Source organism: Erpetoichthys calabaricus, chromosome 7 (genome assembly GCF_900747795.2).
Source record: "Erpetoichthys calabaricus chromosome 7, fErpCal1.3, whole genome shotgun sequence".
NCBI lineage: Eukaryota > Metazoa > Chordata > Cladistia > Polypteriformes > Polypteridae > Erpetoichthys > Erpetoichthys calabaricus.
The window spans coordinates 133,687,401-133,699,437 of NC_041400.2; the positions used below are offsets into that span (position 1 = coordinate 133,687,401).

The 12,037-nt window shown below is 38.0% G+C and overlaps 1 protein-coding gene across 2 annotated transcripts in view; it reads left to right on the forward strand.

The window, feature by feature from the left end:
- The first annotated feature begins 1,754 nt into the window (after positions 1-1,754).
- The window catches only part of LOC114654702 (interleukin-6 receptor subunit beta-like), an 83,599-nt gene continuing 73,316 nt past the window's right edge, over positions 1,755-12,037 (forward strand). For both annotated transcript variants that reach the window (XM_028805415.2, XM_051929578.1), the window contains exons 1-2: positions 1,755-1,847; positions 9,459-9,597. In XM_028805415.2, coding sequence (XP_028661248.2) covers positions 1,826-1,847; positions 9,459-9,597 — 161 coding nt within the window. In that variant the 5' untranslated portion in view covers positions 1,755-1,825. The remainder of the gene's footprint in view (positions 1,848-9,458; positions 9,598-12,037) is intronic.

The following is a 12,037-nucleotide window of genomic DNA, read 5'->3' on the forward strand; positions in this document are numbered from 1 at the left end:
CTTAGGGGACCACCCACATCACCAAAGCATTGAAACATAAACACAATCAATATAAAAAAAAACATAAAAAGAATACATGCAAAAGAATAAAAGTGAACAAATATGACATAAAAACATGAATTTGAACCCCAGCCCAGGGAGGAACTCTAGCTGAGATACAACAGAAACTTGTAGTCAATGCAAGTGCCTGACAAAGTAATTTGCTCCTGCTAAGCCTCAAATCCAATATATGGCTAAGAACAGGCTTCTGAAGCAACCAACAAACCAACCAAACACTAGCAAATACAGAGGAGCTAATATCTTAAATAGATAAGTCAAAACCTTAGTAAATTATTGAGGAAGAACATCACAAAAACAGGAGTATGCTGCCTAACCAAAAAAGCTGACCGTCTACCGAGATCCCTTCTAATTTTTCCATTTGTAATGACTACACGGCAATTTTGGAAGCTGAACACAACTAAGTGCATTCTGGTTCGCGAACTGCAGTATTGAACAGCATGCATGACTAGTACTAGTCAGCAAGTAGAGTAATGAAAGCGAATTTAAATAAAAATCAAAACAAAATTAATTCAGCTCACAGTGTCACCTGACAGCTTCCATTGACTACTGACCTCTTAACACTTCTCTCTAGCCCAAAATCTATTTGCATACAGGGTCAGGGTTGTTTTCTCCCTAATGGAGAGAACACGTCATACTTATGTTGCAGACGATTCCTTCTCTCACCTATAACAGTATTTGTGTCTATTACCCTTTTTTGGCATTCACCCCATGCTCTGAGAATAACAACTTCTAGTGGTCACTCCATTGCCACACTGTCTTGTGCAGAACAACTATTGCCAGTGTGATTCACTTTTTACTTTTCTACTGGGTGTCTTAAATGGTCTTAAGGATGACTGCAGTACTCTAATGTTACATCTGACTCCAACTCACTTTGGCAGCAATGCCCACACCCACACTAAAGAGTTATTTCCTTAACATACATTTCCATATAAAGGTTTCAGGAAGCAGAGGCTACCCTGGAATCTTGAGGAAAAAAGTAGGATCCACCCATGGATGGGATGACACTCATACACTAGGTCATTAGGTCAGTCGAGCATTGAAATAAAACTTGCAGCATGTCATTGGATTGTGAATGAAGGCCCATAACAGCAAAAATGTTATCTTGTGTAGCCGATTCAATGTGTTCCTTATTGTTTTAAGTACAATTTATTTACTGTAAGTTGCTTTCTATTTTTTGACCTGTAGTATTTTTTTGTTCTTATCCTTGGTTGCACTTTCAAGACATTGCACTGTTTTTAAATTGTACGTTTTACTATTTCTTAAGAGAGCTAGGTGCTATCCCTATGCCATTTTTAATTGCATAATTGTTTGTGCACTGATAGTATTTCTCCCCTTCTTTGCAAGAAATGATGAGAGGCAACCAGTGAAAAAAAAAATGAGCAGGGAATGGAGTCAAGGAGAATTTCAAAAAATTGCAGACACAGACAAGAGTTTGTTAACTGAAAACCAAATATCAGACCTGTAGCATAAAAAGAAAAATCAGACTGAAGAAGTGTAGCAAAAGGTCTTTACTCTGACTAGAATTCTTTCCCCTATCACAAAAGTTATTTGTTTCTTTTAGAATTTATCCAATGCTTATATAAGATGCTACTTCACACCACCATCTTAAATAGGCAGAAACTGCAACTGGACATGCTTCCAGTTTTTGAGTATACATCATTCATGTATCCCAGTCTGTAATGACCAGTTGTTGTCTCTGATTTTTTTTCTTCCAGATGCAAAACAAACGTGGAATCTGTCACATATTTTCAGATTGTTCCTGCTAATGTTTGCAGCTTACAGCAGAAGTAAGTATTACAAATAAAATATCTTAATGTGAGGGGCTGAGGACACTTTCAAAATACACTAATTAAATTATTCTGTCATTTATTTTCCTTGCATTGTTCAATTCCAGGTATATGGAGACAAACCAGTTACTTTTACATTTAACTGAATGTGCCCTCATTTCCTCAAAAATTTAAATACAATATCATAACATCTCACTCATCTGTTAAAATTGGAAACTTCCAGCCTAAAAGTACACAGTCAACTTAAAGTCATTCACCTTGCCACTTAAAGGAAACATTTCACTCAGATGACACACACAAGCAAACAAAAATAATCACACACACAATGATGACAAGATACCACCCAGATCAATTCAGGACACTAGTCCAAAAACTTGAGCCATATACTGCATGCTTATCAAGGTTTTGACATGCAACATGCAAATTAAGAAAGTGTACAGCTACACTTTATGCAACACCAAGTTTTCTCACATGCAATTCAAACGTGAGCGTCGGAAGGCTTTGTGCCTTAGGAACCAAGTTACCCAAACTATTCTATGATATTTCATTAATTATTTACCGCTCTGATGCTGATCTTTCTGATCATAAAAGAGGTCATTACGATAGCAATTGACAAGAAGAATTCATGATTAATTGAGGAATTACAGTAATTAAGGGTTCCTCTAGAGTGCTTCTTTCTCTTGCACGATTTGGCTTGAAAACTAATTATAACATCGTCATCTCATAACAGACTTAAGCTTAGAGTTTGGTATTTTTCTGTCCAGCCGTTTTAGCTCTAGACTGTCCTTGAGAAATTGTGACACACAGACACACACACACCCATAATCGAGATATTGATGTTTTCGACATCAGTGGACCCTAAAACATCGAGAGCCATTGAAAACCAGAGACAAACTAAAGCTTTCGCTCCTCCTCCATAGATGATAAGTTATAGTGGGAGGGATTTGGACAAAGCAAAAAGAAACAAACTGTAAAATTACAAAATCATAGAAAAGTAAAACAAAAGTTGAAAAAAACAAATGTAAGGACAGACATCATCCATCAGCTTCGTGTCTCTGGGTTGGGCCAAGCCACAAAGCCTCATCCACATCAAACACAAGATGTTTGTACCCAGAAGGCAGAAAGGGCAATATGTCTGGCTGTGTCTTCAACAGGCTTGGACTCTAAAACAATAGGACTATGGAAGCAACTGTGTAATGACTAAGGTGCAGATGCTTTTGTTATCCAGCTTCTCTCATTGTCAGTCCATGGACAACATAAGAACAATATAAATTTGACAAACAAGAGGAAACCATTCAGTCCATCAAGCCTGTTTCTTTAACTAATAGCTAAGCTATCCAAGGACATGGCGGACTATAGTAGCACGAATATTATCCGATATTATAGTTCTCCTGGCCTGTGCTCATGCTCTTCCTCTTCTGGATCCCTGTCTATTTACCATGTTTAGGTTAATTAAAAACATCCACAGTAAGCACACATGGCTACATTTTATGCAGTCATTAGTTTGGTGTTGAGTATGTTTTCAGCAGGAGAGATGTATACTGAGATCAAGTTGTGACACTTTGTGTTCAATAGAGAGTGGTCGTGTTTTTTGATTGCTTGTATGGTAAGAGCTATGTAAGAAGATCTGCTCATATGGTGCAACCAATCAGCAATATGACAGTAATGTTGGGAAAAGACTTTATAATTCTGCAAATAGTTCAAAATTTTAAACCAAGGGGTATCTAGCCTATGCTTTGAAATTTAGTGTTTAAACAACTGAGAAAAACTGTAAATGAAAAATGTAACATCTGTGTAAATTATTTTATTAAGGCCCTGGAACAAAGTGAGCCACTAGAAAAGCTTTCATATTTTTTGCGTATATTGAACTTTCAAATTCCTTACAGCAGTGTTTTTCAACCTTTTCGCTGGAGTGGAACCCTGTGCGAATGGTTATCTTGCTCACGGAACCCTGTGCAATTATCCACCAGTATGTCCTATATCATGTAATAAACCAGATGAGCGGAAACGTAGCTTTTATGTTTAATCATACTATTTTCAAAATTTATGTTCGGCCTATTCACAGTTCACCAAGCATTACTAACAACAATTTTTTTAAAAAGTTACATAAAAGTTAATTGCGGATTTTATCTATAGTAGAAATTTAAGATGATGCTTTTATTATAGTTACCATTACATCGCAGTAGTCAAAAGTTAAATGAGAAATTTGTGCTTGATGATTTTTGCTGATAAGTTGAATTCTGGGTCGTTTTTTTTTTGGTTCTTTTGGTTCCCTGACTGGTCGTGTTTTAGACAGATACACACAAAGTTCTTCTTCGACTGACAACAGTCGTTCTCGCTTCTTGTGTTTAATTGTGGTTAAGGCTGAAAACCCAAAAAGTAAGAAGTTAAAAATTGCACCAACAGTCGCAGAGCTTTCTGAGCAATTGATGGGTACTCCTTTTCAACCAGCATCCAGAATGCATCCAGGTTTAACTCTGAGTGCTTTAGCCTCAGTGTTCTGTCACTTGCAACACTACCAAGCTGTTCCTCTTCTGATAAGGTGAACTGTCAAATTCTGCGAATGGGCTTCGAACCCAGTCGTACTGGTCCATGGATATTGACGGAAAATATTTGCTGAGACCTGCCAACAGTGTGTCCAAGTGATTCAAAAATCAATAGCAAAATGTCCTGATAGTTTCTGTCAACAACACTAGAAAACATTTCCACGTTCCCTGCACTTGCGTGTTTCTTCCAAATTGTCAATTTTTTCTGAAAAGCACTTATTTTGTCCGTTGACGTCAAGATGTTTTCGTTCTTGCCTTGCATGCCACTTTTCAAGAAGTTCAATTCGTGAAATATGTCAGCCAAATATACGAGCTTAGAACATCAAGATTCATCGCCCAGAACTTCTGCAAAGTCCTTCAGGTTTCCTTGCGAACAGAAGACTAGCATCTCTTCTTTTAGTTCGTAAAAACGACGCAAAACTTTTCCCCGAGACAACCATCGTACGTCTGTATGCTGGATGAGAGTGACGTGGTCTGCTTCCACACTTTCGCAAACTTTTGCAAACTGACGATATTTTAGTGGTCTCATCTTCATGTCATTAACTATTTTCACCACCATGTCCTGTACAGACTTCAGTTCAGGTCCAATTGTTTTAGCAACCAGTGCTTCCCTATGAAGAAAAAAATGAGTGACAATAATATTGGGATTTTGTTGCTGTGCCAGCGAGACAAAGCCTTTGACATTTCCTGTCATTGTAGGTGCACCGTCCGTACAAATGCCAACAAAGTTTTCCCAAGTCAACTCGCAAGACTGCAAATGTGAATTTAAAACGTCATAAACATCTTGTTCTTTTGCTATTTCTGGCAACTCTTTGCAGCAAAAAAGTCTTCCATAATAGCTTCATTGTCAATAAAGCGAACAAACGCAAGCAGCTGTGCTTTACCACTGGTGTCTGTGCTCTCGTCGACCTGAATTGCAAAGAACCCACAACTTTTAATTTTTGAGAGAACATTACGCTCAATATCGCTCGACATGTCAGCAATACACCTACTTATCGTATTGTCTGAAAGCGGAATCTTATTAATTTCTAATACAGCATCCTCCCCAAACATAATCCTCACCATTTCTTGGCATGCAGGTAAAATGACCGTTTCAGCGACGTTATGCGATTTCATTTTCTTAGCAACAATCTCCGCCACAGCATAACTTGCTTCTTGAGCTTTCTTACTTATCTTGAACTTTTTCTCAAACGCAGCCGTTTGCTTCTTGTTCAAGGCCAATGTCCTCTGAAAGTACTGTGTGTTTTTGTCTGATACCTCCGGATTTCTAGTTGTTAAATGCCGCTTAAGTTTAGCTGTCGCCATGGCACTATTGTCAAGTTTTTCTCCACAAACAATACACAGTGGTGAAGGGCAGTCAGGGTCTCCCGTCCAAGTGAATCCCAGAGCTAAGTAGTTGTCACTGTACTGGCGAACTTTGAGTTGCGAATTGCCGGCGGCATTTTTCGGCAACTGCAGCTGAGTGGTTGCAGTGCTAACGGAATCAACTGCTCCGGAACCTGAGTATCGTCGTGTGCTGCGGCGTGTTCTAATTTACGCTTTTACGCTCAAAACAATAATTTACAAAAATTAATGCAAACGACAAGCCTAACTGGTATTACACCACGCAAACTGCCGTCCCCGCACAACCGCCACCAATAGCTAGTGAAAGCACACCGTCCTTGTACTCTGGCCATCATTTAACTTTGGGAGCGAGAGGGGGGCGGAGATAAGAACGGAGGAGCAGGCAGTTAACCGGCCTGTCAGGCAGATGAGAATGAGGCAGTGACATAGACTAACAGTGAAACAGCAACTGACTAAAGAACGATTAATAACCACATAAAACCACGATGCTGGATTTTGGCCTAGCATTTTTCGGAGATTTAGGACTTTTTCTGCGGAACCCTTGGCTAGCACTCACGGAACCCCGGTTGAAAAACACTGCCTTACAGTGATGACTGGTCCAGGACTCTGGAGCTGTGAGGCAGCCGCACTAACCGCTGCACCAACATGCTACTCATTTACTGAGTCAGCATAAGTGAATTTCAAGGTTGCAGGGAGCTCCCTGATTCTGCCTTCAGAACTTATATAAAGTTTAGTAAAAGTATAAAAACAGGCATAGCATAGAGTAGGGGAAAGACAAGTAAAGATTATAGGTTTAGACAGTATATACGTTTAAAGGAGGGTCATGTGTACAGTGCACAGCGAAATCCTCTGGTGACATTATTAATAAATATTAACTACCTTACCTCAAAACGTCTGCCTTTCATACCTGAAGAGTTTCAGAGCATGTTTGTCATAGCAATATACATTTAGGTCCAGAATTCAGGCTTCTTATGTAGGGGGCAAAATGACAGTCATTTAAGTAAGAACTTTATGATGGGGTCTGGACATTTACCTGTAATTATCAAGACTGGAGAAAAATAATTGAATTGTGTCCTGAACTGCTTAATCATTTAAGTAGATATTTGAGATAATTTGTTGATATTGTATTTAACTTCATTTTTAAATTCAATATGCAGATAATTGTTACAATATTAAAGTATGTATTCTAACATGATATCTTTAATCCCTAAGAAAAAAAAGTAAGATGGAGACACATATCCCACATACTTTCTCTAACACTCATTGTGCAGCATGGTGGTGCAAATATAGTGAAATGCACACCTGTCACCGTCTCTCTCCATCTCACATACGGTGTGAAGAAGCAAGGCACAATCTTGATGCATTTTCGATCATTTCCCCCTTGAAAGTACAAGAAAGAATGGGGCTACATTCATGCTAGATTTTAAACAGATAGCTAGAGACATAATATTTTAACAGTTTCATCTGGCATGACCTAATGTTCAGATTAATGTAGTAACAATAGATGCATGGCTTAAACAGCAAAAGAAGGACAGATCACTTGCAATTTAACAATCAAACCATGTTCACACCACTTGATATTTATAAAATGAGATATCTGAGTTACAAATCACAAGATAACAGGCTAGCACTTTCATTTCTCTACAATTCCACCACAGCTCTTTCTAATAAACACAATGGGAAAAAAACACAGAAGCTATCGGAGATAACATTTGTTTCACAATTTGTTAACGTTCCTTTAGTGTGCTGTGGTAAGGGCACTTTTGCTAAGTGCGAACAAAATTACTTGAATATTATTAGAACCTTCAAACTCGTATACAAGCAAAAGAAGGAAAACATTGTCTTTATTTTCAGTGAACCACCAAAAATATTTCTCATGTATTAAGAACTCTGGCAAAAAGTTGAACATTTTCAATTGATAAAGCCTATCACTGAATGTGAAATTAATTAATTTTATTAACCATGACTCACTTGTGACTCAAAAAGTGTAAATGTCAAGCATAAGTCAAGTTCTGATTGTCTGATTCAGATATTAGAATGCATCTATAGAGTCGCTCCTCTACTAGAATCTACCCCAATATGGAAACAGAGTCTCAAAGTCAATGAAGTATTACAGATTAAGATGAGCAGGAGGTGTAGCAAAGCAGACATGAAAAAAGTCATAAAAGCAAGTAAAAGAGTGAACCAGAAACTGAGGACATGTCAAAACAATCTAAGAAAGGTTATTGTAGCTGCATTTGTCAAAGGTTTCCAAAGGTTCAAAATGCAGCTACCAGAAAGTAACTGGTAGCTGCAGTTTGTACTAAAAAATTCCCCAGTCCACACTGATTACATTTTTGAATTTTATTTATTCTGCCGACTGTCTCACGTGCCTTGAATGCACCACAGCTTGTTCCAGTTGCCAAGGATACTTTTCTTGTTGTTAGGGGGCGTGGTGTCGGGGTTCATCACCCACTGGTAATTGCAAAGGTGGATTTAAATGACTGCCCACTGTGACGTGTCTTTAGCTGAGCTGCAGAAAGAAAATGTTTACTAAACCTATTGTGCGTATCTATTAGGTTTCTGATGTTCTGATGCTCATTATGTCGTTCGTACCTTAACGTTATTTTTTTGCTCATTCACTTAGTTATTTCAGTATTTTCTGTTTTGCACCTCTCTCCTTTTTTAATAGTCCTGTCATGATTGACAGAACATTTGAAGAACCTCCCTTCACCTTTATCCTCTGGCAAAGGACACAACTTTCATCTAAGGTCACTAAGATTTAGATTTGTCTTTTTTCATTTTTTTTGCCTTTGTGGACATTATTTTTCTGTTCTTGGTTTTCATTTCTTGGATTTCATAATGTGATTTGTTTTTTATAAACACTTTTTATGCTTCATTTGACCCTTTTTTGCCACGTTTGCTATTTTTGTATCATTCTAATAAATTTCCTCTAAAAGGCCTGGCAACATATGGTATTCCAGCAACCTCCAAAATGACCATAACCAAAAAAAAAAAAAAAACAGAAAAAAATGGTGGCTCCCTTAAGAAAAGCACTGCTCAAATGAGCAGCAACTATGAGAAACAGAGACATGATTTTACCACAATGATGTTATGCCATTAGTAGTAAAGACATAAATATTTTAAATAGATATTGGAAGATGATCCCCAGCCATCTGCCACAACTGTTATTACATTCTTTTCATATTGTCTGTACTGCAGAGATTCTGTTTTTGGTAACATCAATTTCTTCAGATGTGTAGACATGTGATAGCAGGCTTATTATGTAATCAGAAATGGTTTAGGCAGAATATACAGATATGCAATTCAAAGATATTACTACAGTTACTGACATGTTACATGAGCTTGAAGGTTTGGGAGTTTTTGAATGATTTTTTTTTCATATTCCAATAGTTAAGTGCACATATGAAATCTTTACTATTATAACTTTGCAGTGTTTTTTTCATATTGATCCAGTTCTTTGTCTTTAAGACATATCTTGGTGTTTGCATTGTCCTCCATATTTGGGTGACTTAGCTTCTGCTCAGTAGACAAGAGTGAATTTAAAGCTTTAAGTTTTATTAGTTATGTGAACTTTTTAAGGGATGTAGTGCCCAATAAGAAGGTTGTAATCTAGAACAAAGGATCAAAAACACTTCAAAATTGGAAATTGTGCCTTCATTGATGATTTGAGTGACTATTTAGAAACTGCTTTCATTGTTATTTTTCATGTTTCATCCAGTTATTGCGGAGCTTCCTGAAAAAGTTAAAAATGTTTCCTGTGCTTTTATACTGAGTGAACATTCAATCCTCTGCACATGGTACCTAGTGACTCCTGTAAAACTTGACACCAAATATTTTGCTGTTCTGCAGGACCACAGGTAAGCATACATAGTAGAAAAAGAATATGTATGTGTGATGTGTATTGTTTATTTATTGAACTTCTATAGAAAGCCAAATTTCCTCCTGGGGACAAATGAAGCCCTATCTATCTATCTATCTATCTATCTATCTATCTATCTATCTATCTATCTATCTATCTATCTATCTATCTATCTATCTATCTATCTATCTATCTATCTATCTATCTATCTATCTATCTATCTATCTATCTATCTATCTATCTATCTATCTATCTACATACATACATACATACATACATACATACATACATACATACATACATACATACATACATACAGTGGCACACGGCTGGGGATGGCACCCAGCCGGGATGCCCAGGAAGACAGGAGGAGGGCTCATGCCTCCTCCAGACCACAAAGGGGTGACCGCCCTGGTTCCTTTGGGAGCCACGGGTACAGAGCTGGGAAGCTCAACCCCCCTGCCCCCACCAGGAGGCACCCCCATGCCTGGAGAACCCTGGACCCCAGCACTTCCGCCACACCACTTCCATAATACATACATACATAGGTAAAATCTACTGAACTTTTTTCAGAGCAAATATGCTGTGTTTACCAGACCTTGTGTGCTGAATATTTCCCTGGATATTCACCATACGGATGGAATTGACATACTGCAGAGATAACTAGCATTTTCAGCACAATTTGAACATGGATGTTTAATTTTCTCACATAATTCTTTCTACAAATTTTCATACTGCTCAAATACAGCAGTTGTTCCTGTATTTCAGTCCACCAATTTTCTTTCTAATAATACCTGAGTGCTTTGCTAACAGGAACTGAAGAAATTCAGTGTAACATCACTCATTTTTCCACACCAGTAGTCTGTGCATTTTGCAACTCTGTATGAGAGATCTCTCAGATTTATATCATATCAGTTCCTGTTTACCTTTTTCACATTATCCTTCCGACTACCATGTGGCATAGAGTGCTCTAGAAGGGATAATGATACAATTTTTAATTCACTGCCGTTCAAGAATCCACTGCAAATCATTTAAGACTTTAGAGCAGTTTTACCAATCCCCATCCCTATTTCTGTTTAATAGGGAAGAAGGCAAAGGAAAACAATAGAAAGTAAAAGAACAGAAAACTAGTATGCATAGAATGAAACCAGACACAATGTACATGTGAACATGGCTTCATTGACTGCATCATCCTATTCCTGCCTGTTAACTTATTTATCTCCTTGATTGCTGAGCTTTCATTCTTCCTCTCTCAAACCTGTTATACCTTCCAAATCTTGTGGTCTGCTTTGTGGTTGTCTCTTATTGTCTTTGTAAGAGCCATTTTCCTTGTTCTATAAGATTCATGAATGTTTATTAGATGACAATGCATAAACTATGGAAGGTTCCTATAACCCCCGTGAATAGAATCGTTTTGGTATGTTCTTGCCATTTCTAATAGCTTGGAGTAAACATTATTCCTCAGTTAGTTAGTGTCAGCCTTGCCTTGTATAAGGTGTAGAGGCATACGGTTTTTAATCGTGACCGCACGTTATCGTGCCTGGGCACTTGCCTATGTGCCAACCGGCTTACAAGCCTTTAAGTAGAAAAGAACAAATTAAGAACCTTTAAGTAGGAAAGAAGAAATTAAGAACCTTTAAGTACAGAAGAAGAAATTGAGAACCTTTAAGTAGGAAAGAAGAAATTAAGAACCTTTAAGTATAAAAATACTAAAGTCTTTCAAGAAAAGCTAAGTTTATAGAAGATTCATTTTTCCCTTTTTTTTTTTTGCCTTTTATTCTACGTATGTAACTATTTTTTCTTTTATTCTTGTTTGGATTATTCGCTTTTAATTTTCACTAAAAGCCTTTAAAACGAACTCTTGGACTCTGTGAATTCTTTTGACATGCGTCTTACCCGTGCCTGATGACACCTTATATTTTTGCAGCTACAGTCTTGATTCGTGGAACAAATGCCTCAATGGAACTATGTAGCCTTGCATAACGAAAAAACAAAAATAAGTGAAACCTAAATTCTCTCACTTGAGAAAGTTACTGGCATCACTTCCATCATTTAAAGTGTACTTTTGATTTTCAGACCTCCCATTGTGTATTCAAACAACATTTTTACTTTGTATGTGTAATACTCCTCCGCATCGAGAGGAGTCAGATGAGGTGGCTCGGGCATCTGATCAGGATGCCTCCTGGATGCCTCCCTGGTGAGGTGTTCTGGGCACGTCTAACCGGGAGGAGGCCCAGGGGAAGACCCAGGACACGCTGGAGGGACTATGTCTCTCGGCTGGCCTGGGAACGCCTTGGGATTCCCCCGGAAGAGCTAGAAGAAGTGGCCGGGAATTGGGAAGTCTGGGCATCTCTGCTCAAGCTGCTGCCCCCGCGACCCGACCTCGGATAAGCGGAAGAGAATGGATGGATGGATGGATGTGTAATACTTTACATTTA